General features: G+C 38.5%; 3 protein-coding genes and 1 pseudogene across 7 annotated transcripts; 2 read left to right on the plus strand and 2 right to left on the minus strand.

The window, feature by feature from the left end:
- Positions 1 to 792: 792 nt before the first annotated feature.
- On the minus strand, positions 793 to 2,687 carry LOC146468901 (NAD-dependent protein lipoamidase sirtuin-4, mitochondrial-like). Its single transcript, XM_085123960.1, has 2 exons — positions 2,017 to 2,687; positions 793 to 1,489 (listed from the first exon to the last, which is right to left on the minus strand). Exons 1-2 carry the CDS (start codon positions 2,685 to 2,687, stop codon positions 1,012 to 1,014), a joined length of 1,149 nt encoding a protein of 382 aa, XP_084980086.1. The 3' UTR covers positions 793 to 1,011.
- LOC146468902 (transmembrane protein 116-like) lies at positions 2,573 to 26,886 on the plus strand. Of its 3 annotated transcripts, none has more exons than XM_085123961.1 (13): positions 2,573 to 2,852; positions 5,304 to 5,347; positions 5,596 to 5,659; positions 6,422 to 6,544; positions 8,577 to 8,687; positions 9,342 to 9,400; positions 10,147 to 10,230; positions 10,736 to 10,775; positions 11,477 to 11,560; positions 13,080 to 13,131; positions 23,191 to 23,283; positions 25,142 to 25,224; positions 25,912 to 26,886. In XM_085123961.1, exons 1-13 carry the CDS (start codon positions 2,760 to 2,762, stop codon positions 26,080 to 26,082), a joined length of 1,101 nt encoding a protein of 366 aa, XP_084980087.1. In that variant the 5' UTR covers positions 2,573 to 2,759; the 3' UTR covers positions 26,083 to 26,886. The 3 variants fall into 3 exon arrangements, with proteins under 3 accessions (XP_084980087.1, XP_084980090.1, XP_084980088.1); XM_085123964.1 differs by having other exon boundaries at positions 10,736 to 10,767; positions 11,475 to 11,560; XM_085123962.1 differs by having other exon boundaries at positions 2,574 to 2,852; positions 8,577 to 8,681.
- On the plus strand, positions 13,541 to 16,030 carry LOC146468903 (uncharacterized; annotated as a pseudogene). Its single transcript, XR_014867345.1, has 3 exons — positions 13,541 to 14,115; positions 14,388 to 14,627; positions 15,031 to 16,030. The product of XR_014867345.1 is annotated as an uncharacterized LOC146468903 (transcript).
- Positions 16,020 to 22,424, minus strand: LOC146468904 (uncharacterized). Of its 2 annotated transcripts, XM_085123958.1 has the most exons (11): positions 21,774 to 22,424; positions 20,776 to 21,237; positions 20,294 to 20,477; positions 19,798 to 20,023; positions 19,046 to 19,583; positions 18,553 to 18,766; positions 17,773 to 18,024; positions 17,241 to 17,412; positions 16,787 to 16,935; positions 16,412 to 16,606; positions 16,028 to 16,155 (listed from the first exon to the last, which is right to left on the minus strand). In XM_085123958.1, the coding sequence occupies exons 1-11, from the start codon at positions 22,080 to 22,082 to the stop codon at positions 16,028 to 16,030; spliced, it is 2,829 nt and encodes a 942-aa protein (XP_084980084.1). In that variant the 5' UTR covers positions 22,083 to 22,424. The 2 variants fall into 2 exon arrangements, with proteins under 2 accessions (XP_084980085.1, XP_084980084.1); XM_085123959.1 differs by lacking the exon at positions 16,412 to 16,606 and having other exon boundaries at positions 16,020 to 16,155.
- Positions 26,887 to 27,510: the final 624 nt, after the last annotated feature.

Here is a 27,510-nt window from a genome sequence, read left to right on the forward strand (position 1 = left end):
AGGCGAAAAAATGCAAAAAAAAACCCCACCTGTTCTGCAGGCTACTGTACCTTCGCAGCCATTGTCTGGGCTCATCATGCAATGCGCTCCCTCCCCCAGGGATTGTGTTGCATGACTAGCCCAAACAATGGGTACGAAGGAGACTTAATTTGAAGCCTTGTGGTGAAATGTACACTGTTTCAGTTTGGGAAAGAAAATTTTCTTGAAGTCTTTATTTTAAAATTGTTGTAATATTAATTTTGAAGTTCCCATTGCCTTTCAAGAATCTTGCTCTTAGCTTTGTGACTTTTTGACAGACGAGGCCTGAGAATTTTAAAAAACCTTGGAAATTATGAATATACAGTACTGATAATTTCCCAGTTAGCATAAAATTTAATTCTTTTGCCACCTGCCCGTTACAACAAAAATGAAAAAGACCTACATGTGACAGTATACATGTAATATCATTTTCCTTCACTTTATTAATCCATTCTGTAGTCTCCTGACATCATTCCAGCCACATTCTGTTCTTGTCAGTACAGGAGTGGATGAGAACATCTTGGCCAGAGAGGTCAATGTGTTTTAATGAAGTAACTTATGCAAGTGTTGAATTCAGTGGCTACCACAAATCCTTTAGTTAAAAATTTATTTAAGTATTGTCTATCAAAATCAATGCACCAATGACTGTCAACATGATGTACCGTATTTATTTGATTAACCGCCCTCTTACTTAATTCAGGGCCCACGTGGGTGGGTGCTTATTATGTTGTCAACTTCCCAACATTTTCTGCAAATGAGGACATTTTTAGTTTATTTTGCTTCAACAAGACAAAACAAAGTGCAAAAGCTCACATAAACATTAGCCTTAACAATATTTTGGAACACAACTGACTCTCCTCTTATTTCATGCTGGGCTAGTACAGAAATGTTTTTTGTTGGGAGGGGGTGGGGTGGGTACTTATTGGAGGGTGGGGGCTTATTCAAGGTGGGCACTTATTCGAAGGTGGGCGGTTAATTGAATAAATACAGTATTTAATTCCCATGGTTAATGTCCCTACTAGTAGATAAAATTTTAAGTCTTGGTAGAACATCTCCAACAACAGCTGAGAGTTTTAGTGAAGCTAATTTATCAGCTCTTGTTGGGCCAATGTTTAAAATTGCTATAGGTTTGTTCTGCTGCCAGGCTGCATGAACAAAACGATATGAAGAATAAACTTCAACAGAAGACCCCACTATTAATAATGAATCTGATTCACACAAGCATTCATGAATGAAAGACACAGTCTCTTTGGGGACTGAATCCCCAAAGAACACAACCTGTGGCTTTAGGATTCCACCACAGCTGACACATGCTGGCACATTAAAGTCTTGAACATCTTTGTCGGTAAGGAATGTATCGCCATCAGGGGCATGACCATCTGCAATGGCCTCCCAGCTGGGATTAAGCTCTCTCATTCTTTGTTGGAGATCATGCCGTGAACTTAGCTGATTACATCCTAGGCAGACAACCCTTCATGGAAAATTATACAAAAAATACGTTAGAAAGGTTTTACATGTATGTGTCAAGGGTTGTAAAACAGGCCAGATCCGCACTAGGTCCTCGTAAGTGAACTTCTAGAATAGACCATGCATGTACATGCCTGACACAAATTTTTTGGTGGCTGTTTGGAGATTTTTCACTTTTTGTTGGGCACAAAAGGCAGCCTTTCATTATGTCTTGTTCTGTCTCCCATTCTGCTGTGATTGCTCCAAACATGTGACTGGTCAAGGACATCTCTTGTCAAGAGAGAACAGTAATGCATGTATTTTGGTGATCAACAATGACCGCCTTTATTTTTTAAAACGCCTTCTTTTAAACTATCACACTCATAATAATCAATAATGACCGATGACAATCAACGTCACTCATATTTGGCACGTTGACCGTGAGAGATCTGGGTACAAGCCCAGGCCCCCAGCTTCTCTAGGAACAAAATGGCGGCTATTACGTTTCAAAACAATCAATTTTATTATTGACTTGACTTAGACTGACTCTACCTGTGTGAACAACCATGAAGCTCTGACACGCGTTGTGAACCAGCCTTGAAGTGTAAAGCGTCGACATTTTGGGTCACAAGCCAATGAAGTTTCCCCAGTTTCTCGAGTTCTGCTAACGCAAAATGGCCCCCATTCGGTTGCCTGGTTGAGAATTCCTCCCATCCTACGTAATTTCTTGCCCAATATCTTCTTCTGTTTGCAGCACTCTCGAGAAAATCAATATACTGAATAGGTCGAGTCTCGCTTATCGCATACAGACCAACATCTTCGGATCTGTAATCCCTTATACCAGATTCAGTAGAAATTCCAGCGCCGGTCAAAACAAACAGACTTCTACCTCTAGAAATGAAATCGTCAAGTTCCCTTACCACTGCTGTAATTTCTTTGTCTGTCCTCTCGCATCTGGGGACGTAAAGTCTATGAAATGACCTTTGAAATGGCTGGAAATGCTTTACAAAGGTAAAAAATACGTAAGAATTTTTGGCAACGTTCATTTTGCTTATTTTGGGTTCTGAACTTACGTAATGATCCCTTTTTGTTTGCGGGATAGACTGGTGACAAGTGAAGAACAAACATGGCGGCGGATAGCCCACGAAGCATAGCGTGAAAAAGGAAGTTGAAAAAACTACCTTCTTAGGGGCGAATTTAAACCACATGTCTAAAACAGACATCACTAGATGATGCACATTGCCTGGTAGTAATTATTTGGCGAAAGTGTTCGTTCTGCACCTGTCAAATCAACAATGTCGAACGATTCCATCCCATTTTCATCTCCCAATTCTTCAATGATGTCTGAACTTGGGTCTTGCCTTTATATCCCGCACGAGAGCCAAAAGGTATGGAGATAAGTAGAAATAGAGTTTTCAAACCGAAGTTTTGAATTAATACATCCAGCCCTTTACATAGTAAAGCTTAAAGCTGGGAAAACTTTCAAAAACATCCAGTAGAAATATAGACCTTAAGCTTATCACGGTTTTGGAAGCCATCTTGATGGGTAGGCAAACACGCCTTGAAATAACAGTGTTTGTATGGAAATCCGATGTCAAATAATTTTCATAAAACATCGCTTCTAAAAAATGATAACTGAGGTACGTAGCTGTGCTGGAAAGCATCTAGTTGCGTTTTGACATTTCGATACATTTGTCTGTATAGTGAACCAGCCGTGAACTGCTGTAAAAATAGTTCACGGGAAAAAAAATACAGGGAAAAGTATGGAAAGTTCAAAACATGACTGGACACTTTCTGGGACAGCTACCCCCTCCAATTTTTTTCTTAAAATCCTTTTCCTAGTGCCAAAAGTTTCAAATTCATGAATTTTTCAGAAGCTTGTTTCATGAAAATTATTTGACATTGGATTTCCATACAAACAGTGTTATTTCAAGACGTGTTTGCCTACCCATCAAGATAGCATCCAAAACCATGATGAGGTTTCTTAAAGGCCTGACAAAACAAATGTCCCAAACATCTCATGCCAGTGCTGGTCATTACCAATTTCTGTGCTTCCATACGTATTGATGTATCGATATGTCTGTAGTTTTTCTTGTACTACAGGGTAGCTCAGTTGGTATTAGGGTACCACCTAGCTAGGCTCAATTTCCACTGTAGTGAATGCGGGCTCATTTCCCGAACAGGAGCTGGTAATCGGGCCTACCACCTAGCTGGAACAAATTAAATTAAACCCTCCTGAGTTGAAATAGAACCCAAGTATTGCTTCTTTAACAATTGGCTATTACATGTTTGTATTTAGAAATAAGATATACACAGCTTGATGTGGGATGGCATCAAAAATCTGGCTCAAGGATCTTAAGTTAACTGGTACATGTATCTCAGCAATCCTGATCCCCTGAATCCTCAGGGTCTTTGGCCAGTGGTTGATCACTAGGAGAGACGCTGGGGAAATTGAAAAAAAACAAGATGCCTGCTATACTGGCATTACGCGTGATGCTGGGGCTGATTCATTTATTCCAACTGTATGCTTTGCCGATTGATAAAACTATCCTTGCAAATGGAATAGTTTGAGTGACGACTATCGCGTTACGTTGTTTCCTTGTGTTACGCGACTCTGAGACTATCAGCGGAAATTTGTGAAATTCCATTACGATAACGTAAGCTTCTCAATGACCTCTTTTCAGTCTTGCGTCGTGGTCTAAGACTGTCAAACAAAGCACGATTCCTTCGCCAGGAACTCACCAATTTCCACCGTTTTAAATGTCGGGTGCTTCTTAGAAGTTATTCTTTCGATTTACCGCCTCAAAATGGTGAAATTTCCGTTTGAAAACGGCACACTTGAGTCCACAACATGTTAACAATATGGCGCGACAATTTAATCCGTCTTTAATAAATATATCAAATGATGCGTTGACGTCACACAGGTAGGGGTGAGTGGGTCCCCTCCCTCGCGATATAAGCGACAAGAATGGATTTTGATTGGCTTGCTGTTGTTGAAGGCAATCAGAATAATACATCCCGAGTAGGAGAGGGGAGAGTTTAATGAATAAATTAATGTACCGATTTGTGGCTACGACAAAGAAAAAAAAAAACAAACAAACAAAAAAAAACCAAAGAAATCGACCCGTTTTTAGACACGGTATTCCCCCTCAGGGCATCCCGCGTAATTAATACAGGGATACAAAGTTGTTATAATGAATTATTCAAACAGAACTTACCAACAGCCCACCCACAACTTGCCAACAAATCACTCACAGGAAACCGAAAAGGCAGCAACAGTTTACTGACTGTCTCACAGTAAATTATTTACTGTGAGACTTGCAAGAAACTAATGGCTATCTGACCGTCTGTCAGCCAACAGTAGGCCATAATTTGGACTTTTAAGAACAAACATGGCAGAGGAGTTGAACTTAGGGCTACTGAAGATTAGCTCCCCAGTAAGTTTGTCAGCCAACTGCTGGCAGTCTGATAGACAATCAACAGATGGCCATAAGCTTCTTGCAAGTGTTGGCTGACAGTCAGTAAACCATTGCTGACTTATTGGTTTCCTGTCAGTGATTTGTCACCAAGTTGTGGGTGGGCCGTTTGTAATTTCCTGTTAAAATTATCATAAAAATTTTGTATCCCTGTAACATATCATTTGGCAATTTGGACTCATGATAAAAATGGGTCTTGACAATCTGCGAGCCAGCGAGCCATGCGAGGTACAAGTTTGGTGAGATACCAGTTACAAGTACAGGTACCTTAAGATCCTAGGACCAGATTTATACTGTCCTCCCAAGTATTGTAATTAGCATTGATTGGTAACTTTTTATTGTTTTTCTTCTCCAATTTTACAGAGAAAGGTTATTGCCATTATTTATATTGTCACATCAGTCCTGAGGTATGTCCATTCAAATTGTATTTTATTAATAATAATTATAATAATTGTCAGAGAATACTCTGTGGTTGAACAAATAATAATAATTATGAAAATTATTAATCAGAATAAAATTTACTGTTAAGAAAATAGTGGCAAATTTTCCAAAACATTATACAATGTCATGCACTATTAGTATACATGGTTTGAGTAGAATAATAATATTATGATTTATAAACAGCACCAAAATACGCTGTTGTTTACCGTTCTAGCATTCTTGGAGCTGGGTCAGTGTTAATTTATGCAGTTTTAAAGAAGACTGTGAGAAGTCCAGAGGTATGTGAATTCTTGAATTGCATTAGAAATCATCTGCCTATTCCAAGTATAAGTTGTCATTAATTAAAAGTGATTCTTCAGGCTGAGTCAAATACACAGTGGTTTCATTAACTGACCTTATGCAGCCACAACTTCACCCAGCTGCTTTTAACACCTCAACCAACATTTTCAATAGAAGCCCTCATCCAAGTTTATTATCCTTCCTAGGTGCACTACCCCCTTGCCCTGACTGTTCAAAATCTTAAATATGAAACCCCTGAATACACAGCATGAAATCATCAACATTCCTTTTCTTACTTTAGTTTGGCATTTTTGCAAGTTGTAATCCTAAGGGTGGCACATTTTGTAACTTAAATGAACCTGCTGTTTGGGCATTACTGTACCCCGGCCAGGACATTTGACAGCTTCAGGATTTATACAGTAGCTCACAGAATTGTGACTCTATATTTCAGTGATGATTGATTCATCAGTAAAGACAAGAGATCTTGAGAACATACATGTAACACTGAATGACCACTAAACTACATTATACTTTACAAAACATTGCCTTTTTCACTTTACAGTCAATCATTATTTTGAACTACCTGTTTATCCCCATTGCTAAACATGTGCTCCTTTTTCTTTTCTTTTCTTTTTTTTTTTCAAAGCCTGCTAAATACCTTGGCATTGGGGGTGGTAGGAGGGCTTAATGGAGATTACAATAATGATTGCAAAAGTATTTGAACCATTTACAAAAAGTAATAACTAAAATTCCCTCCATAGGTTCATCCTCTGTTTCATTTGGCCTTAGCAGACTTGATTCTAGCTTCTTTGTGGCTCACTGGGGCTTGTACTTGGTTTCACAACAAGTACAAAAATTGCTTTTATTTGGATGCATTTGGAGAGGTAAATAATGTAATTCTGAATATAGTTACTCTGTTATCATGTCACCAATCCTGAGACTGACACAGTTCTGTAGAAAATTATTTACATGTACATTGTACATGTAGGGCCTTTGAAAATGGATTTATGCAAATTTGCCAGTCTGACTGAAATAAAATAATCCACCTAGCCTCATCTATGTCATCCCTTTAAATTAATATTTTAAACATTGTTGCAATTAAATGCAAGTTACATGTACAAGTTATTCATCTAGTAAGCTTTTTCAAGAATTACTTCAGATCAAGCAGTCTTATAGCACTAAGTCCAATTCTGAAATGATTTCTTAATCCAGCTTTTTACCACAATTGTTTCTAGTCTCGCAATCTGATTGGCTAATTTTCCTTTGTTGATAAGAGTCTAGACAACGCTGCTCGCGTCAGTCAGCACGCGGAAATTTTGACAGTTATTGTAAAATTTTCTTTGACGTTGATATTGTGGTAAAAAACAAATCGAATGTGGTTTGGCGTTGTCTGCACTCTTATCGACAACAATATTCGCCATCACAGTGGTCAAAATTTGTTGTGTGCGCCTCATGAGTCCACCACATTTTGACCACTGTGATGACAAAATTATATCATTGTCGATAAGAGTGCAGACAACGCTAAACCACATTCGATTTGTTAAATCCCACGGATCACCTAATAAGTACATTAAAAGTACTAAGAATAAACTTTATTATTATTATATATTAGTTGATAATAGTGCTTTCAAGTGTTTAGTCAAATTGTCTGACTGGTCCTTAGTCATTAAGTACCTCTATCTTAGTTTTTCAAAGCCATTCGCTCACAAGAGTTAAATATTTTGTGAGTTTCTGAAAAACATCCTAGGTAGCATCACATCTCAAGGTAAAAACTTTCATGTGGCATATTAGTTTGATTTCTTGAATAAATATTAGTTTTTAAACTGTCTTTCAAGTGAAAGGGAAAACTCTCTGAAGTACATGAAATTGTACATGGTGTATTTGTGATATCATACCACTATCAAATGATGTACTTATTGTACAGCTGTGGGAACCTTCAGGTGATGAACTTAAGAGTTTGCAAACCCATGTTGGCAAACGACAGCCTGTATGTGTGAACACTGCAACAGCCGTAATTAGCAAACAGTGTTGTCGAACAGTTGGAGACAAATGGAACAAATTAAAAATTAATTCTGACTGGTGTTTTCAAATGATTTGCAAATGTTTGTTAACTAAACAATTTTTTTACTGTGCTGTTTGCTTCAAATACTAGAGAGAAGGAATTATAACTTGTTTTCAGTATTAATACCTTAAAGGGGCAGTATCTTGGGAGATATCATGGTTTTGGGCAAAAATTCACTAAAAGAATTTAAACTTTGAACACTGTTAATTAATTTCTAAATCGCTAATTTAAAGAAATATTAACAATGATTCTACTGAGATGAAAGGTTGGACCAAAATATGGCACAACCAATTTTTTAATTTTAGTGCGTTACGACAGGGAAAATTTGAAAACGTCGACCTGACGTTTTAAAATTTGAACCCATTTTTATTTTGGTCATCTGCTAGTGAAAATATCCGTGGATAGTTTCTTAGTTTGCATACTGATAGTCTTTTAATGGAATTTTGGTCATTATATCTTGGCTGCTATCAACTAAATAGCGTCTTTTTCGATTTTGAATGAATTCTTTATTATTTAACAAATGCCAAAAGAAACATGCCCAGAGTCATACGTCTGGACTTACAATAATTTTCATATAACTAACTACTATAAAGAAGATCTAATCACAAACTATTGACAAATGTGCAAAGACAGTTAGATTTGCAATGTGTTACTAAAAATAGTGTGATACTGTCCCTTTAAAGTTATCCATATCTAGGTTAATTTGTCATGTAAAGCTCAGGTTTACCAAGTTTTTTAAAGCTTGATATTCAAGTTTTCCAACTTAAAGTTCTTTGCCACATGAAAGCACCTTTTAGTTTCCATTTAATTCAAAAATAATAGAAATAATGATGTTGTTTATTAATTACTTTCAGATGGCACACCTGGCTTCTTTCTTTTTGACTGTCAACTATGCTTTAACTGCATTTATCAGACTGCAGGACAAGGCACAGAGTATCAGCAATTTGCATTTCTCCTCAGTAAGTGTTATCATTCAGTGTTTTTAAGTGTAATAAATGCAAGGAAGAGTGTTTGATTTGAGGTATCTGGAAATCCGATGAATTATACACTCTTTTTATTGTCTGATAATTAGCTTAAAGAAATAAAATAAAAAGATATACTGTAATTAAGTAAGTCAGTTATAGCCAGAGAAAGAACATTCTTTTGTCACGATAAAGACATAATTGCTTGATCTTTCAACTTTGCACTTTCAGAATGGTCCTGCAGATAGTGATTAATATTTTTTTCCCCTAATGACAATATCATTTGTGCCCTCTTTCACCCTTAGTTTTCCCAGGGCAACCCCAGTAACAGACTAGGGAAAAAATGATCTGCAATGCTGGCCCCAGTTGTTCAAAGAGTAGATAACTTTATCCAGTGGATAAATTGCTATCCAGCGGATAAAAAATGTATTGGTTGGAGTACATTTTATCTGCTGGATAGCGACTTATCCAGTGGATAGCATTATCTGCTCTTTGAACAACCCAGGCTGTTCAATACTACAAAATATTTTGAGAGGGCTCCCTTAATTGATAATTATACCAGCCCAGTATACTACCAAAATTTATTTTGTGGGCCATTTTTCTTTCTAGAAAACTATTTGTTCTGAGTCAGTAATTTTTTTATCATTTTAAAATCAGGTTCCCATAACAGACAAATTTTCTGTTTGGATATCCAGGATATGCTATGCTGTATGTTGGTGAGTTACTATAATTAACCAAAATTATGTTTTACTTTTAAATTATTAAAGTTAGTGCTTATCCTTTCCAAAAGTGTATAATTACAATATTCCAATCCTATGATTTACATGTACTAGTTAAGAATACCTTAAATTTTTAAGGAATCAAATTGATTCAAAGGATTTTTAAAGGACTTATTGTAATAGATTTTTGTTTTTTTCTATTATTATTATTTTTATTATTGTTTTCTTTTGGGGAGAGGGGGAGTGGCCATTACTGGAATTATGCATTTTCAGAATTGGTTTGGTTTATTTCAAACATCTTGAAACACAGGTTATAACAGCCAACCCTAACAGTTGATGGGTTTATATAATTTTGTTTTGGAAAGGTTTTAATTTAGCATCTTAGATTTGGTATACCTATATATTTAGGATTTTGTAGAGGTGTGTTGGGGTAGTTTTTTAGGGCGCCAGCCTTTAAGTTGAAGTCTCAATCAGAAGATTGGGGGGGGGGGGGTGGTGGGGAGGGGGGATGCTATTTTGATTCAGCAATGCAATAACTTAATGTCGTTTCCTTAGTATTGGTAGCATAGCTAGGGTAGCAAAATTTTACTTGTAAAGCATCACAAAAATTGGCATGGTTATTACTATTCCCCCATAGCCTTCATCCAAATGTTTTGTACCACATCGTTTCCTTTGTCCCAGGAGAGTATTCAGACAGTGGTTTATAATTTGATCAATATTGTTTTCGTTTTTGTTTTTTTTAGGTTGACCCCTGTGGTGATTATGCTTCCTTTGTTAATTCATAGTGCTCACCACACGCTACATGTCACTCAGAAATCCTGTACACTGTAAGTCTTTGGAATGGAAATTTTCATTAAGAAACACACCAGATCAAAGTTGTGATAAGCCAACAGAAACCTGTCAAATGTTACAGTTGTGCTGTACATTATATCAAATTTCATGAACAATGAAATGACAGGTAAAGTTTTCACTAAATCCCCCAGAGGAGTTTTAATGATCTCATTCTGTCATACAAATCTTACATGTACATGTAAATGCAATGATTTGATTCAATGAGTAGGAAGTGTAAGCCTGCAGGTACTACGGTGACAGCAAAGAGAATGTCACAATACAGTAGAATATAGGAAGAGTTTCAAAGTCTGATGGCTTTTGCTTGGCTAATTAAGCGATAAGGCTATTGTCAAACTGAGTTGACTTGGGCAGATTCTCTTCTCTCCTCAGCTCCTTTCCATGGTCTGAATAGGTTTAATAGTGGTCCTGACCAGTTAGTGTTTTGTTCTCTTATTCCCTTGTTTTTTCTAGTAATTATGTTGCAATGTGTTTATTTTTCAGTTGTCTTTTGCTTTTTGATCGGCCAAAGTTAAAGGGACATGTAAGTACATATTGTCATTAAGTTTTGCTTGAGTCTATTCAAGTATGCTTACCTTAAGTAAATGCTTGAATGTTCAAAAATGAAATTTAAAGGGGAAGTATCATGAAAATCTAATGTCATTTCAAAACCCAAAAATGTTTGTCTGACAACAGAAACAAAAAATAATTGTCTAGGTTAATGTTATAAATTATCACCCCAGTACAATAAAACTGTCGATTAGTGCCTCTAGCCAGAGACAGAGTAGGTCGGAATGGATTGAAACTTGAAAATATTAGGCTAATGTTTTTCAAGTTCTCTCATTTTTGTTTCCAAAATACGCTAGAATAGATCACGGGTTGTTCCTTTCAAGAACTGAGTTGTTTTCTCTCCTCTCGTTGTTCTAGAATTATTTTTGTAGCAAAGTTAAGGTCTTATTTCACCATTTTTAACAAAGAAGGTCAAAAACCCCATGATACTTCCCCTTTAGGTACAATTGTATCCCCAGGCTTTCCCACTGAGAACTTCCCCATGCCAAATTTCCTTCTCTGTGCACGAAAAAGGAATCATTGCATGGGTATTTCTAGGGGTGTCAAAGTTTTTGAGTCCATTTTGTAGATATGATTATTAAATTTGTTAATAGATTGTTTTGTATTTGAAACCTTTTTTCAGGTGGATTAACAATTAAGAGACAATCATCCAATTTTGATTTTATGTTATTTTAGAGTGGCCATAAAAGTGAGTTTTGGTGGTCTTATGGTTCGATAGCATTGACTGCTTCCTTGTCCATCTCCATTGTTGTACTTGTGGTAAGAAATAATTTAAAATTCAATTGAACAGCTTGCTGCATTACTGACCTATAGTGCATTTTAGATTGCTTTTGTTGTTCACTTCCTTCAGGAGACATTGCACCAATGTTTTATCCACTCCTTTGTGCTTCATTTTGTGATTACCAGGTAAATTATGAATATCTTGCCCATAATCGTAGGATTTTATTGCAAATGAAGCACAAAGCAGCAGATAAAACATTGGGGCAATGTTTCCTGAAGGAATTCAAGGCCACATGCAAAAACTCCGGCAAATCTGAACTAACGCAACAAAAAACAATCTAAAAGGCACTGCAGGTTGGTTTATAATGCACTCAGCAAGCCGTTTAATTGTTAAGCCCTGGTGAATCAGATTCAAGATTATTCACTCCAGTTATTATACCGATGAAAAAATAGCTGAAAACTTCGTTTTCTGGCCTTTCGTTTTAATACTTGTTTCTGAAAACTACAACCCGTATGACTGATTTCTCTCACTGTCTACCATAATTTTTATTGAAGTGAAAATTAATGTTGCCAAACAAGTGCCAAGTGATAAAACATCCCAGAGAACGACAGAAATGTTGTTGGTAGCATACTTGGAAAAAGAAATATCAGAGTTCTCCCATCTGTTCTACCACTATGCTACTGGAGGTTCGTGGGTGATAAGCAATTTAGCCAGTTTCATGTGAAAAAGAATTACTCCTAGGATTTCAACTTGAATGTCGATGAGTGGTATTAACAGCTGTTTCATCAAAGGTTGTCCAAAAAAAGGGTAAAAGCGTACGCGACAATGCTGAAAGGTAGTCTGGGAAATGCCTAATAAATTTCAATAAAAGCTCAGAATCCATATAATGTTTCGACCGTACAGCGAAGACTTGAGATGGCGGGCAATGGATTCTGAGCTTTTATTGAAATTTATTGGGTATTTCCCACAGCTCTTCGGCTTGTTGTTGTCCATAGTTAGACTACCTTTTGGCATTGTCGCGAACGCTTTTACGCTGTTTTTGGACAACCTTTGTCGAAACAGCTGTATATATGTGAAAGAAACGTGATGGATGGGGAAGAATTGTTCAGTGTTGCTGTTTGAAAAGTTTTGCTAAAATCATTTACAGCATGATACAACACCCACACAACATTGTGTTAAAGTGGTCAAACATAATGTACCGAGTATGATGCACACAACAGCATTACAAGGACATACCGTTTGAGGGCGAGCATGAAGTGTTGCGTCTTCTTGACCTGGATATTACAGTATATCAATCCTTAGTTGTCAAATGAACAATAATCTGAATTGTATTAAACTTGTCAAATTTTCTTAAATTCCCACTTTGGAAACTATTGTGAATTGATCAGCACAGCAGGAAATGACTTCAAAGTACTTCTCAATTTGGGGATTTTACCTTCGAACTCAAAAATTACTGCCTGCACCATACAAAAATTATGTACAAAAGAGGTTCTAGCTTAATGTGACTTCAACCAGCTCAAGAATTATAATCAAAGGTATTTAATTTTCTCTCCACAGCTGTTATATTTTCTGATGCTCAGAGTTTATAGGAAGGCTGTACTGTATTCAGGTTTGTGTTTTGTCTGAGAATCACTTGTTGTGACTAGGAGTTAAAAGTCAGCATTTTTGGGTAACAAGGTTCATAAAATTAATATTTTGCACACCTAGGACGAGCGACTGATTATTTCTTTTGATGCATTACCACGTTATGGGTTGGTACTAGTGGTAGATGCACGTATCAAGAAAAGCTGATCAAATTCAAAGACAATGCTCTTTGTTTAGCGTCGCAAATACGGCCATAAAAGGAGATTTTGAAACAATGGCTTTAGCGCCAAACAAAGGCTTATTAATTCAGGAGGGAAATTCAAACTCGCTGTTATGACAATAGCGAAATTCACGAGGGAAATTCAGAAATAGCCGATGACTGCACGAGTTCGAAATTTGCATATTTGGCGAAAGCGTCGCGAGTGAAAGCGTGATGGTTTTAAACTAACACCTCTTCTTTAAAGTGCCACTACGACGAAAATTGATGCATTTCTTTTCGGTATTTTTTAACCTCACATTATTTAATATGTTCAAAAAAAGGTGAATTGCTATAAATTTGATCGATATATGCTCACCCCGCGCTAAAATAGCTCGCCGAAAAACGCGAATAATCTGTCGGTCATTACTGTTTTCACAAATCCGACCCCACGTTTCTACTGGTCTGCGGTCTAACGCATGACTTGACTTGTGACGTCAGGGACTCAACGAAACAACATCGCTTCAGCTCGCTTCAGAGCGATTAGGCGCTATTCTCCACTACGTGTAGGCATGTCTTCACCGTCTTCGCCGTATTCACCGGCAATATCTTCCTCAAGTTCATCAGAAAGCGATGCAGAGTCTAGTTTTGACGAATCGCCGAATCACGGGGAGTTGTACCGTACGACGATAGTCTGGAACCGCTAGCTACATCAGAAGAGGCAGCAGAATACGACGCTAGCATGGCTCGAGAAGCTGAAGAAGAAGAACAGCTTAGAGCAAGATTCGATCGGGAAGTAGACATCAGTACATGGTAAGAATTAACAAAACTGTATTTTAGTTCGAACTGAAAAGGTTCTTCTTGATTTTGAGCTGATTAAGGGGGTTGTTATTGCCGTAAATGATTCGTTTATTTACATTTACTGCTGGGTAACTAGGGACATGGAACAACACCTTTTTCAATCACTGGCTCTCTAGTTTCCTTGTACTCCAATAGGTTCTCTTTATGGCAGTTTCCCTTATTGTTGTTCAATATCCGAACTTAGTATCCAACTCAAATCTTTCATATTTGGTTCACTTGGTCAGGTGCACGTGTTCCAATTGCTCAGTTGATTTTGCATGTAAGCTTGCAGAGTGTATTTATTGTCAAGAAATCGATCGTTGTGGAGAAGTGATGGGAACATTTAACAAGGAAACTTCGCATCCTGGCTTCCAAGATGTTTGCTTGAACAAGTATGTCCTGGAAGTAGCCGCCATTGGGCTGAAGACAAGGAGAGGAAAATCTTACACGAGAATGTTTGTTGATGGACAAAGAGGTGAAGCAGAGTAAGTTGACTTATTCTTTTTGTATTTTGTGCAGTCTTGTGTATTTTCACTGCATGTGTCACATCTCTTTATAGAATAAGAGATCTAGCAAAAGCCATTATGGAGTATTGCCATTCAGTGTAGTGCAAATAAGTGCATGGCTGGGTGTTCTGCAAGATGGGCATGGTCATTTCACCAATGAAATAATTTTATGTGCATAAGTCTTCTTGTCCTCTGAACTTTTAGAACAGGAATATTCACAGTTATTGTTGTTACATCTCTCCAACAAGATTTTCGAGCAAGGATTAATATCATTATATTTTTGGGATATTGTGGAAATTGAAATGACCGAACATCTCCTGGTAAATTCTTCGCTAACAGAATACAAGATATAATTCTAATTTTTACTAAATTGTTTTGTTAGGTTCCTGAGGTCAGTTGCATATCGTCAATTTACCCGACTTCTATGGGACTTCATGGGGAGCTCCAGACGCTATCCATTGCCTTGCTGTGCGTATCACAAAATAAGAAAAGAGTTTCCCAGTGTGGATGGCCAATGTCATGGTTTTGAAGATGAGGACAATAGTTGATTGTAATAAATGTGAGTGTTCAAATACAGTGAGGCCAAGGAAAGGGATTATACAAACATTAATTTGGCTTTATTTGTAACCTTCCATTAAAATTCAGGGAGGTGTTTACACAATACTGGTCTGATTTTCACACGTGTATGAGTTCATCCTGGTTCCCTTTTGCGGCTCTGTATTTGTTTACTTTATACTGATCGATCTCACACGGGACTGACTTCATCTCTGTTGTTGTGCAGGGATGAGATTTTCATTCCAGTACGAAAACTCATTCTGGTATCATGGAAATGCAGTATGACTGTTAGTTTTATATTCTTTTCAGTTGTAAAGATTTAATCGCAAAATAAAACTTACACCACCTTAAACACAGTTTGTGTAAACACGATATAAGTTTGCATCTCGTACTGGAATGAAAGGTTCTCCAGTATCAAGTAAACACCCCCTAAGCCATAACTGTAAATATAATTATCTAGTAATTAATGCTTACTTTTGTGAAAATGTAACATTTTTTTCTGTGTGAGTTGCACTTCTGAAACTATTGACAGTTTTTTGAGATAATGGAATAGGTTTGGAACCCTGTCCATTTACCATTTTATTCTGCTTTATGAATTTTTGGCTGAATGGTAAGCATTTGGGAAAATCAACATTTATCTAATTTTGTGGGAACTTCCCATTCGGGGATTTTCTGATTTTTTGGTCAGATTGAAAGTGCTCTTATAAATTATTTATCTATCACTATCAGGGTGTGCTCAATTACTGTTGAAGAACACTTTTTTTTTAAATCTGGAAAAAACTGCTGTAAAAATTTGTCCTTGTGTATTAAAAACATTTTATTTTTTATTGGCATTGTCCTCTTTTATGACCTAATAGACGTTTTCCACATTTTGAACAATGGGGCTGTCTCCTTCCACTGGTGGTTCTCTGATTTTCCGGTTGTGGGTTCACAGCTGTCTGAAGCTCCTCTTCTGAAAGATGAGTTGAAAAGAAGCAGAGTGTATCAATTGCCCATACGTACATGACTGTGTTATTTCCTGTTTCCAAATTTTATAAGACCAGCACGACAAATTCCAGAGCCATTAGTGCTGGCACCGATGAACCAGCTAACTCATTCAATTTAGTTGGACTCTGGAAAGTTAGTGTTATATATAGTATTGTGGAGTTAAAACAACACCCTTGGGGTTGGTAACATTCCAGTCAGGATATATATATTTTTTTGTTTACCTGAGCATGTAGGAGGAACAATTACTGTTTCCTTCTCTTTCCGTGCCTGATGTTTGGCAATTGCCTCTTCCTTGCTTTCCTTTTCTAACATAGAGTGTAAATGGTCTGGCACTTCCTGATTTAACTCGTCTTCAACCAACTTAAGTTCTGCTCTTGATGTAGTTGTCAGGGTTTCGTAAATGTCAGCAACATAACCTAGACAATAATATGGCAACCCACTCAATAAAAATGATGTTATGTACAATTCTGTATCATTTGGGGGGGGGGGGGGGGGAGTGGGAGGGAGGGAAGAAGACAGTTTTTATTTGTATAAATTTGCTAATGCTGACATTTCATGACACTTTAATAGTGGGGTTTTTTTTATGTGATAAATACCATAGTTTGAAGGCACTTTTGCTTCCCTGACTGTAGCTTCACCTTCCTTGAACTTGGGATACTTCACATAGAAAACTTTATTTCCATCTTTATCCACTTTTGCCTCTCTCTTCAGGTTGTAATTGAAATGTAGGGCAGCCAATATAGTTCTTAACACAGAAAAAAAAAACCAATCACATCAGTGTTCTTATAACTATGAATGATTTTACGATAAAATAACTGGAACGTAAACTTAACTTGATCAAAATATTTCGTCAGTTGAAATATTTTGATCAAGTTAAGTTTACGTTCTAGTTATTTTATCGTACAATTTGACGGATCAGGGAATGAACATTTTTGGTTCTATGAATGATGATTCAATTTAAATTAGCAGTACAATTGTATTTGAGAAGTTCCTACTACAATATAATTATACAAGATATTTAACACAAAATGAGAGTAATGCTAGACATACCTGCACAACATACCAAGGTATGAGAATGCATACATCTTCGGGGCAAATTGGTTGACCACGGAATGGTAACCTTCTAGAGCACTTGTCTGCTCCACTGAAGAGGACTTCTTGATGGCCTTAACAAGGCTTGTTTTCTGTAGGGCTGCACACAACTTTTCATATGCTTCTGATACTACAAGACGCACAAATTTACAATATAAATGCCTCTTGTAAATTAGTAATGTTAAGGTTTATTTTTAAAGGTGTAGGTAACATGGTACTGTCATGTGAATGAGTATGTATTTGACTACCTACAGCTCATGTTGTAGCAAAACACAACAAGCAACAATATTACACTAAAGGGGAAGGTGTTTGATGTATTCAGCTTGTCAAAAGCCAGTGTGGATAACCTGCCAGGGACTCTACAGGCTATTTATTATTCCACACTTTTTAGTGACGTGAGCTTGGGTCACCTACAGTATGAGAACCTTAGATAGTTGCTTTACAATCCCAGCTGCCCATGTCAGCGAATACATCAAAACACTTATCATACCTTTTAACATCCAGAGACGGGGGGTTGTAATGTTGGCGTGTGCACAGGCATTAAAAAGTCTGTTTGGCAAGTCGGTGTGTTTGTTGAGAACGTGTGAGAAGAAGGCTTCAAATTTGGCAAGCTTGACTTCCCCTAGGTGCTCTTGGGTTGAAGTTACTGCCCAGTAGAAATGCCGCACACAAGCTTTTCTCCACCTCCCAATTATCTCGCAGTTCTTCTCCTTGCTTAACTTTGTCAGCACCTTCTGAATTTCTAATAACACATAATGCAGTGTATTTTTAGCTTGATCCAACTTGAGGGAAATGCATGACAAAAATTAATATTATCCATAGATAGAGCCGTTTTCAGATGGGTGTCAAAGGTTATTGGTTTTGAATTTTTTAATTGTGCCACTTTTCCTACCAATCGCAAATAACTTTCTCACACATTTCCCTGTGATCTGATTGGTTCATTGAGTTTTTAGTCTCTGCAGAGGTGCAATTGGTCAGAGTAATTACTTCAGTCTTGTTTTATGACACTCAATTGAAAACTGCTCTAGCACAAGGAGTGGGTTACTTTTTTGGACCTGCACTGCAACAAATATTGTAATCAGCAGGCCTGACATTTACATGTATTAAATATTTGGCAACTGGCTATTATCACCAGCAATTACAGCAGTGAAGATGGCCAACTACAGGTATTTTGACCACCTAGAGTATGTTCTTTGTTTAACCAGCTGCTGGAAACACTGAATAAGCACAAAATAAATTTTATTAATAAGCAATTTGTATATTGGCTTACTTTTTCCAATGTGCCACAGGTCAAAGAAGTGTTGTACCACTGGCTTTCCCAGCTCTTTGCACAGTCTTGGGCAATCTTCCCTCATCCACCTGGCAATGGAAGTATGCCTGTCCGAGATGAATGATTTGATAATCATTCCAGTCCCCAGCAGATATGTAAAGGCTTTTTCGAAAGCCAGCGCTTCCATTGTAGAACTGCTTCCAGATTGATTAGCCTTCAAAATTAACAGACAATTTCAAAGGTTTTTAAAAGGGTAGTTAGTCAGTTACTCAGCCATTAATAATAAATTAATAATTTAGACAGGTTGACAATTACATTGAATAAGCTCAGGGCAATAAAAATGCAGTACTGGCATTGTGTAGTTTTAGGGAACTGTGGGGAACCACAAATCAATATGAATGTGTTTGCTTTGAGGTCTAATCTGTGTATTGTAATATTTTATTGTTTGTATGTTGTTAATGGCTTTATTTGCTTACTTTTCTTCTAAACATACCTGCACAAGAACAATGTGGATGATTAGTCCAATTGTGCAACAGAAGATGGTGTAAGTGCCATATTTGGCAGAATGGCCCATGCTATCGTGGCGGCCATCGCCAGCGAGGACAACAACCTTGTCTTTGATCGTGGCCAGTAGTTTCTGCTGGTACTTCCTCCAGAAAGAAACAATGGAAGGGATCAGGAGGTGCCTTTGATGGTAATAGTATGTTGGTTCATGGTAAACCAACATACCCATGTGTTTGAACACCAAGAGAACCTTGCGAATTGAAGCACCAGCACAGAGTGTGGCCAGACTTAACAAGAGATTGCCAGCTGGAAACTTTCCCAGTAGGTCTGGTTGGCTTCTCCAGGTGCTTGTCCCACCACAGTCACTGCACATACTTTCCACTGTAAGCATTGTTCCCGTCTGTTTCACTGCAACCTTCGGTTTAGGGGAGAAGCACAAGTGGCAGAACTGAAATAATAACAGCAGCTTTGATAGGAAAACAATCCCCTTGGGCTCTTCTCTGATGTTTTTGCCTGATAAATCCAACCTATAAGGTGAAAAGTAACATAAACTATAATTATGTGTATGAATTAATTACTTTCTAATTTTATTTAGCTTCTTATACTGCACAAGGCCAAACACATGAAATTGTCAAGGAGTAATTGAACCTTTTCTTTGGTGCCTGTAATAAGCACATTTTAGGTTATACTCATTGTACATAACTTGAGAGATCAGAACACGGGGGAAATTATTTATTTTACCTTGGATTATCAGAAGTCTCCACACTGTCATCATCATCATGGAGATTTTGGTAGGCTTCATCGATCTCTTCGGGACTCCATGTAGGATCTTCATCATATAATTCATCATTTACCATCTCATCTTCCTCCATGTCACCATCATCACGATTGTCTGTTTTCTCTGCGCAACTTTCCTTCAGTGGAGTGTCAGCCGGAGGGTCATCTGTTACTGGGTCGGTTTGCACAGCTTCATGAAAATAAACATATAAATATTATATTTAGGACATATTTTGGCCATAATAGTGGAGGTGGGGGGACAGGGAATCCAGGAGTAAAGGGGATGGAAAGAGGAAGGAGCTAGTCTGAGAAGGACAGTAAACCACTACAGAAGGGTCAGGAGCCAGAATTACAAGGTTATTGCCATTATTATCATAATCATGATAATTATGATTCTTAGTAATTTCCATTTTTGCCCAATAACATCTTTCAACTGAGCATACATACTGGTATGTCTTACCCGCATTCACCATGAACAGCTGCCTCTGCTCTTGCACTTCCCTAAACATTTCAACCCATTGATCTTGATTTTTGTTCAATCTATTTTTAAGTCGTGTGGCATTGCTTTTCAGTCTTGTGACTTCACTTTTCAGTTCTTTGCAAGACCTGCAATTCTCAGCAGTAACAGGATTCTGCTCTGTTATCTACAAAAAATTGAAACCAATGCAATAGGTTGGTTACCAAAGATACTTTTGTAAGTATTAATAGCAAAACCACCACAACCATCATTATTTTTTTGAACATACAACCACTCTACATGCACTCAAATTGTGCCCCTCCCCTCCTCCAGGCCAAGCTACTCATATTGAAATATGCATATAGGGTATGAACACAGTCTTCCATTTAAAAATGAGTTTTATTTACATGTAAATGAAAACTCATTTCCATGTAAAAAGAGGCTACAGGAAACTCAGACGTCATTGGCTTATTTAATGAACTTACTACTGCTGCTGCTGCAGAAACCTGCTCCAATTCAGGCATCATGTTGAAGTCTGCAATCTGCTCCACGTCGGCAACATCTTGCACTGCAACCACCTCCTGTGTCACAGCAGCTCCCTCGGTGTCAAGGTCCCTCTCGGCTCCAAGAGCTCCCTCGGTGTCAAGGTCCCTCTCGGCCCCAAGAGCTCCCTTGGCCTCAAGGGCCCCCTTGGCTTCAAGAGCTCCCTCAGCCTCAAGGGCCCCCTCGGCTTCAAGAGCTCCGTCAGCCTCAAGGGCCCCCTCAGCTTCAAGAGCTCCATCAGCCTCAAGGGCCCCCTCGGCTGAAAGAGCTCTGTCAGGCTCAACAGCTCCCTCTGGCTCAACAGCTTCCTCAGGATTCTGCTCAATATTTTCTGGAGCATCAAGAACTTCAGGATTCTGCTCCACCTCCATATTAGCATGTTCAGCAAATGCTTCATTTAGTATCTACCAATAAAATTGGTAACATAAGTCTAGTAACATCCATTAAATAATGTGAAGGCTTGGAAAAAACAAAAACAAAAGAAAGGTGTGATGTTTTTCTACACAAGAATACATGCCAAAAGAGAAACTAAAAAAAACTAAACGAGTCCTATACATTTACTTCTATCGTAAATAACAACTCTGTAGAAGGTATTTTGAAATAGTGCTGGCTTGAAATTATGGAAGATAATGTAGTTTACTATTAAAAATAGTGCAAGTGAAACGTCCCGTGGATTCAGCGCGTTTTTCTAGCACGTGGGGCCCCGAAGAAAAATTTAGAGTCCGCGTTGAAAATCGCGATTCCATCTTAGCATCGATCGAACTATTTTAGCTATAAACTATCGAGAATTACATGTACAGCAGATAAAAGCAGTGAGCTGTAAAAAACTGTTTTGGAATGTGCATGTGGTGTGGAGATGATAAATGTGAGACAACGTGTAGAAAATATGGCGGGGAAATGGAACACTAAGCGAGATTATAGACAACAAAACTTCTCTCACCCTGCGACGGCTCCGCTGCGAAATCGGTGCAGATGTTTTCTTCCAAATGGTTGGAATAGCTCCTGGCTTCAAACGTCTAGCGAGACCTTTCATTGGGTATGCACGCGTGAAACAATCATTTGTAAAATGGTCAGAGCAGACAGGGAATTTTCCCACAGGCCCGGGATTGAAGTTCTTTCGGTGAAGGCAGACGAAGTTCTTCCATTTTAATCGGACACTGCCGCTTCTAGGCGAATTATGGATCGAAATTCCAGCTTCGTCGTTGTGTCCTTGATCACAGTCTTGGACTTGGCAGCGCCAACCAGGCATATTGCAGATAAAACTGGAGAAAAGGAATTTTCCGAAGGCACACACTTCTCATCCGCTCTGCGCTGCATACAAAATTAGCCACGCTTGTTTTGATGTGTTGAGTCCCTGACGTCACTTCCTCTATATGACAACTCGACCCAACTCTCAAAGTTCTGTCCCGGTCATTTTTGAATCCGGTAATGGCGGAAAGCGAAATCGGCTCGAATACGAAATTCAAGGTTAAAATAATGGGACTTCCCGTAGGAATTTTGAGTTGAAACTTGGCATGGTAAGTAATAAGTACTTTTACTTTCGAAATATGAAGAGAGTAGAATAACCATATTTTTGATCATAGTGGCACTTTAAGAGCCGCGCTAGCAACCGATGCTTTTGTTTTAAGACTAAATGACAACAACCACATTGATCCTTTTCAATCAAACGGTCTAATCGGTGATTTTTCCAATCCAAAGCGCGAGTTTTCATAAGCGAATCCTTTTCTTTCCTTTCCTTTTTTTACGAGTAACAAGTTAGTTTTGAAATTCACAACTCTTGACCTGAAGTGAAACCATCGATAAAAGCTTCACTGTTTTGCGGCGTTGTGCTGCACACTATTATCAACTTATCCAAAATCGTATAAAATAATTTAGCATTTCCAGGTTTCTTGCTTGGGGTCAATAACAATAATAGTAAACCTTCCGCAACTTTCCAAACCCCTCTCCCCTAGTGTCGCTAATTTGACACGCCGACAATTTTGTGACGATGTGAAATTCATCTTCGCCGAGTCTCGGAACAATTCCCTAAGCGCAATAAACAACAAAAGGCTTTTGTTTGGACTTGTGAAGACGAATTTGATTCACTACAATGGACCATTTCTTGATACGAGAACTTTGTGTGGTGGGCTCCTGGGGTAAAACAGGGAGGGGTGGGTGCCTAAAATGCTCAGAATTAAAAGAAACATGCTCCCCTGATCTTAACTCTGCCCTCCCCCCCCCCCCCCCCGCATAGTACTGCTACCGAACCATACAGACATCTGTGTAAGCAGCAGTGTGAATATTTCCAAATGAATTAGATTGCAGAATATTCTCTTTTAAGTTCGCACTTCCCTTATGATCATGTTATCTGTTTTCAGGAGTATTAACAGATCTTCAACGAGCCAGCATTGATGCCATTCGGAACAAAATTTTCCTTTATATACTGGTGTTTCTGGTTTGCTGGAGTCCAGGTAATTTCATGTTTCCAGGCATTCCCTGTGGAAATAAACTCCTGCTCACTTAAAAATAAGGCCTTTTAGATCAGTCGTACTACTAGATTTTAAACCAATCATATCTGTAAATGAGGCGTGAGTAAGTAAGTAAGTAACTTTATTTCAACTCGGGTTGATTAGGCTGATTAGGCCCTTAGCAATCCAGACATGCTAATATGCCGAGAAAATATAAAAATACCAACAACAAAAAAACATACATGATCAATTAATGACTAACATTCTAATTTTATCAATAAATCAGGGTCCGAAATTGCGCCTTCCTGGTCGCCAATGCGACTAAAAGTTTTGCACTGGCGACCAGAATTTCACAACTAGTCGCCAGCGGGCGATTAACTATTTCATGCCACGATCATTATACAAACAATAACTTTGATTTTCAGCCAAATCGATAAAAATAAAATTCAAAGCCGCCCGCCAATTGGTCACTTACTTTTTACCTTTCTACTGCTTTTGAAGTATAAAACCGATTTTCCTGTTATTATAAATCTATCACAACGCTTCACAGCTCGAACAGTGCGAAGCTTCGCCGCCATGTTTTTTAAACGAGAAATGCTGCACGGTTGTGGCCTGGCCGAACAACATGCCGATCCGTCGATCGTCTTGACAGAACGCGAAAGGAAAGATCGTTTACGGTTTTGAACATAGAGCAAAGAACCAACCGGCAGTTTTTTTTAAATCGGTTATATTTCTTCTCCAAAAGGTAGAGACAAGAGAAGGTATTAAGTTGACTTAAAACATTTAGCAGTCTTATGAAACTGCGTATATAGCCGGCATTCGATTCGTTTGTCGTGGTTTTTCAGTGGTAGGTGTGTAAATCGCCATTGCGGCCCCAAACGCGTTCTCTTCGTTCTGATTCTTAAAAGAAAAATTGGCGACCAGAATTTTCCATCTGCTGGCAACCCAAAATTTTGGTTTGCGTTTCGCTGCGAAGGAAAAATTTTATTGACACTTTTTTTCTGCTTTTTGGCGACCACATTTTTCCATATGGCGATTGAAAAAAAAATTTCAGTCGCCACTTGGCGCCTGCTTAAAAAAGGTAATTTCGGACCCTGTAAATAAACAATAAACAGTCCTAAGTCTAGAGATTATCGCAGTGAATCATAGAAAACTGCGCATCACAAATTTGGCTCACTTACAGCATTCATAAATTTCTTAAGGATTGTCATTGAACGTAATTCATCCGATAAAGAATTCTACGCTTTAGCACCAATAAAAGTTGTAGATTTTAAGCCAAAGTTTAGCGTGTGGATGGTGTAATTGTTGCTGTGTCAGACTTTGAATCACGCCAGCCGTTTCGATCGCGAGATCAGGGGGGTCAGAAGTTCGACTGAGGCTTGGGTTGATATCTGCACTTCTGTGTTGTTTCCTAGAAATAAACACAATTACTTTCTCTGCCTCTACCTGCTTGGGGTTAAACAACAGGGGACAGATGGTGATACTCCTAGTTGCCTCATGCTACAGAAACCTAGCCTGCGTGGCAGGCGCATGAAAAATATAGGGCGCGCGAGGGAGAGAAACACGCTCCTTTCGCCTCGCGTGTCTTCCTCCCTTGCGTTCCCCGCCCTTTTTCGTGCCCTATATATTTTTTGTGCGTCTGTCATGCAGGCTAACAGAACTGAACCGTGTGAAGCTCTGGGCACATGACCCACGTAGAGCCCGAAGTGCGTCTTTATCTTTGTTTTCTGGTGGCTCCGTGAGTCCGTGCTCCTCCGTACTAGTGTCAAGAGGGAGCTTCCAGTCTCTCAAAATTTGGCAATAATCAGCTTGCTTGTGAATCCGACCACTGACGTCCGACATTGTCTTGTTCTTTTTTTAGCGTTGGTGGTAGCGTCTTGCGACATTGATCCGCAAATAAAACCATCTTCCATGCCTCATTGGTTCACCTTATTCATTTTCCAAGTAAGTGACCTTACGGTTCCTCACTCTAAGATACGAGGGACCTTATGAAAACAGGACGGCGACGAAAACGAGAACGTCAAGAAAACAAACGGTTTAATGAGCTAAAGTAAAAATTATCGTTCTGAAAATGCGTTAAACGTTTATTACATTCCTTTGACGTCCTTTCCGAGACAACGACGTGAAATTGCCAAATTCAAAATTTTAACGCTCGAGAACGTGATTGCATGACGGCGAATTTTTCATTCTCTTTCTGCGGACTTGAACGGCATTGATACTACCGGTATTTGTGTTCCGGCCACGTTGTGCTAGTTGAGGGTAACGGAATGTTCACAGCGAAAATGTTGCCGTCGTGCTTTCGTAAGGTCCCTGCCGTTGTAAGTAATCATCGTTCACTTGGCAGCATGACAGTCTAATGAGCAGGCTCTAAGCAAAAACGTCCTAAGTGATTCTTCAGGCCAAGAAAACAATCACTTTTAGGTGGCTGTAGTTACTGTAATGACTCAATTTCTCACCAGGGGTGAGGGGCTAGCTTACTTTTGTTAGCCCAGGGGGGGGGGGGGGGGAGCGCTTATCAGGGAGGGATGCTTATTTCTTTCTTGGCATAAACATCGGAGTCTGAATAAGCACTTTAATGAACGACAACAGAAACTTTAACACTAACAACTGCGTGGATATCTTTGTCAACAGGGTCTGACTGCACCCATGCAAGGCTTTTTTAACTGTATCGTGTATGGCTGGGCAAGAAAGAGCTTCCGTGACGCTTCGGAAGAAAGATCACTGTTACTAGAATCGGACGAGTATTCCTCTTCCAGACCTCGTCGGCTCTTTCACGGATCGTCGACCCTGCGAGATCTTTAGTGACAGCACATCAACGATATATCTTTATAAGCTTTCTCCTTCTTGTTCTCATATTTAATATTGAAACACAGTAAGGACACTCAAAAACAAAAGTGGCAAACCTGTGGCACAGTAAATCGTTTGAACACAGGAGTGTCACATGAGATAATGTAACTAATATTATTTTTTTTTTAGGTAGGTTAAGGAAATGGCAGCCAAAGGCTGATGTTGACCTACTAACAAATAACATTAAATTAAACTACGATACAAGCAATGAAGAGATAAAATTATATTGCGTGATACATAAAAGCAGTTTCAGTCTATATATACATACTAAAAATAGATATAATGATTTGATTTATTGGCCATTAGAGTAGCTTCTTTTTCAAAAGAAAAAAGTAGTAATTTCACTAAAGTATATTGCAAGAAAGCGGTCGGAGAAGTTGTCGGGACACGAACTAGTGACGTCACCGTCGGTAAATCCCGGACTTGTGATTTGAGTCCATCTGACTGGTGTGATTCTCTGGGCGAGAGTAGTCTCAACAGAATGTTGTTAAGATATGTTTTCAAACCAGCGGGGCCCGTTTCGCGAATGCCCGATCACCTGCCAGGCCTGACAAGTTTTTTTTTTTCCGAATTCGTTTTGTATGGAATGGTGCTAACTTTCAGTGCAAACCTGCTTGAAAAACCAATAAAAATTACATCTTTGTTGAGAAACACAATGAATATAACATAGTTTTCGGGGCCGGTAAAATATCGGTTCTTTTCGAGAAGCGGACCCAGGGCTACTTCAATCGTAACTGTGATTTTTGTGCCAACAAAATGGTACAGACCCGTTAAAGAGTGGTACGGTACCCATTAGTTTTGTAAAGAAATACTCATGCTGTACTAACGAAGCTAGTAAGGCCATAAAACAATAATAGATCGGCAGCCATTTGTGACCAAGGTCTGTATGATGGTCTGCAAGCATCGTGTTAAATATCTTTATTTCTTAAAAGCGTTATATTTTAAGTTGTATGGTTGCATGTACCAAAACTGCACCTTGTAAAATATTGCAAAAATAAAGTTTTTACCGTTTGTATGTGGTCATCGGCTGTGTTATGTCATCCTAATGCGCTGTTGACGAGATCATGATCATTATATCTTGACTGTTGACCATTCATGAACAGTACAAAACCCATAGTCGCGGCGGTGATCGGTCCCGAGGGTGTCCGAAATAAGGGGAGTTGACTGTATATGAAAATTCACATGTGTGAACTGCGGAATAAAGATTAAATACATGAAAAATCATCATAGTTCTATAGTATACAACTAAAGAAGTTGTCAAATTAAAAAAAGCCTGAAAAACCATTCAGGCTTAAACGGGATTTGAACCATCCCGTGCTACCAGCCAACTGGGAGCCGTCATCCTGTGGATTCTTTTCTCCAGGCTCTATTTTCACAAGTAAC

This window comes from Pavona decussata, unplaced genomic scaffold, assembly GCF_977016875.1.
Source record: "Pavona decussata unplaced genomic scaffold, jaPavDecu1.1 SCAFFOLD_128, whole genome shotgun sequence".
In the NCBI taxonomy this organism is placed as follows: Eukaryota; Metazoa; Cnidaria; class Anthozoa; order Scleractinia; family Agariciidae; genus Pavona; species Pavona decussata.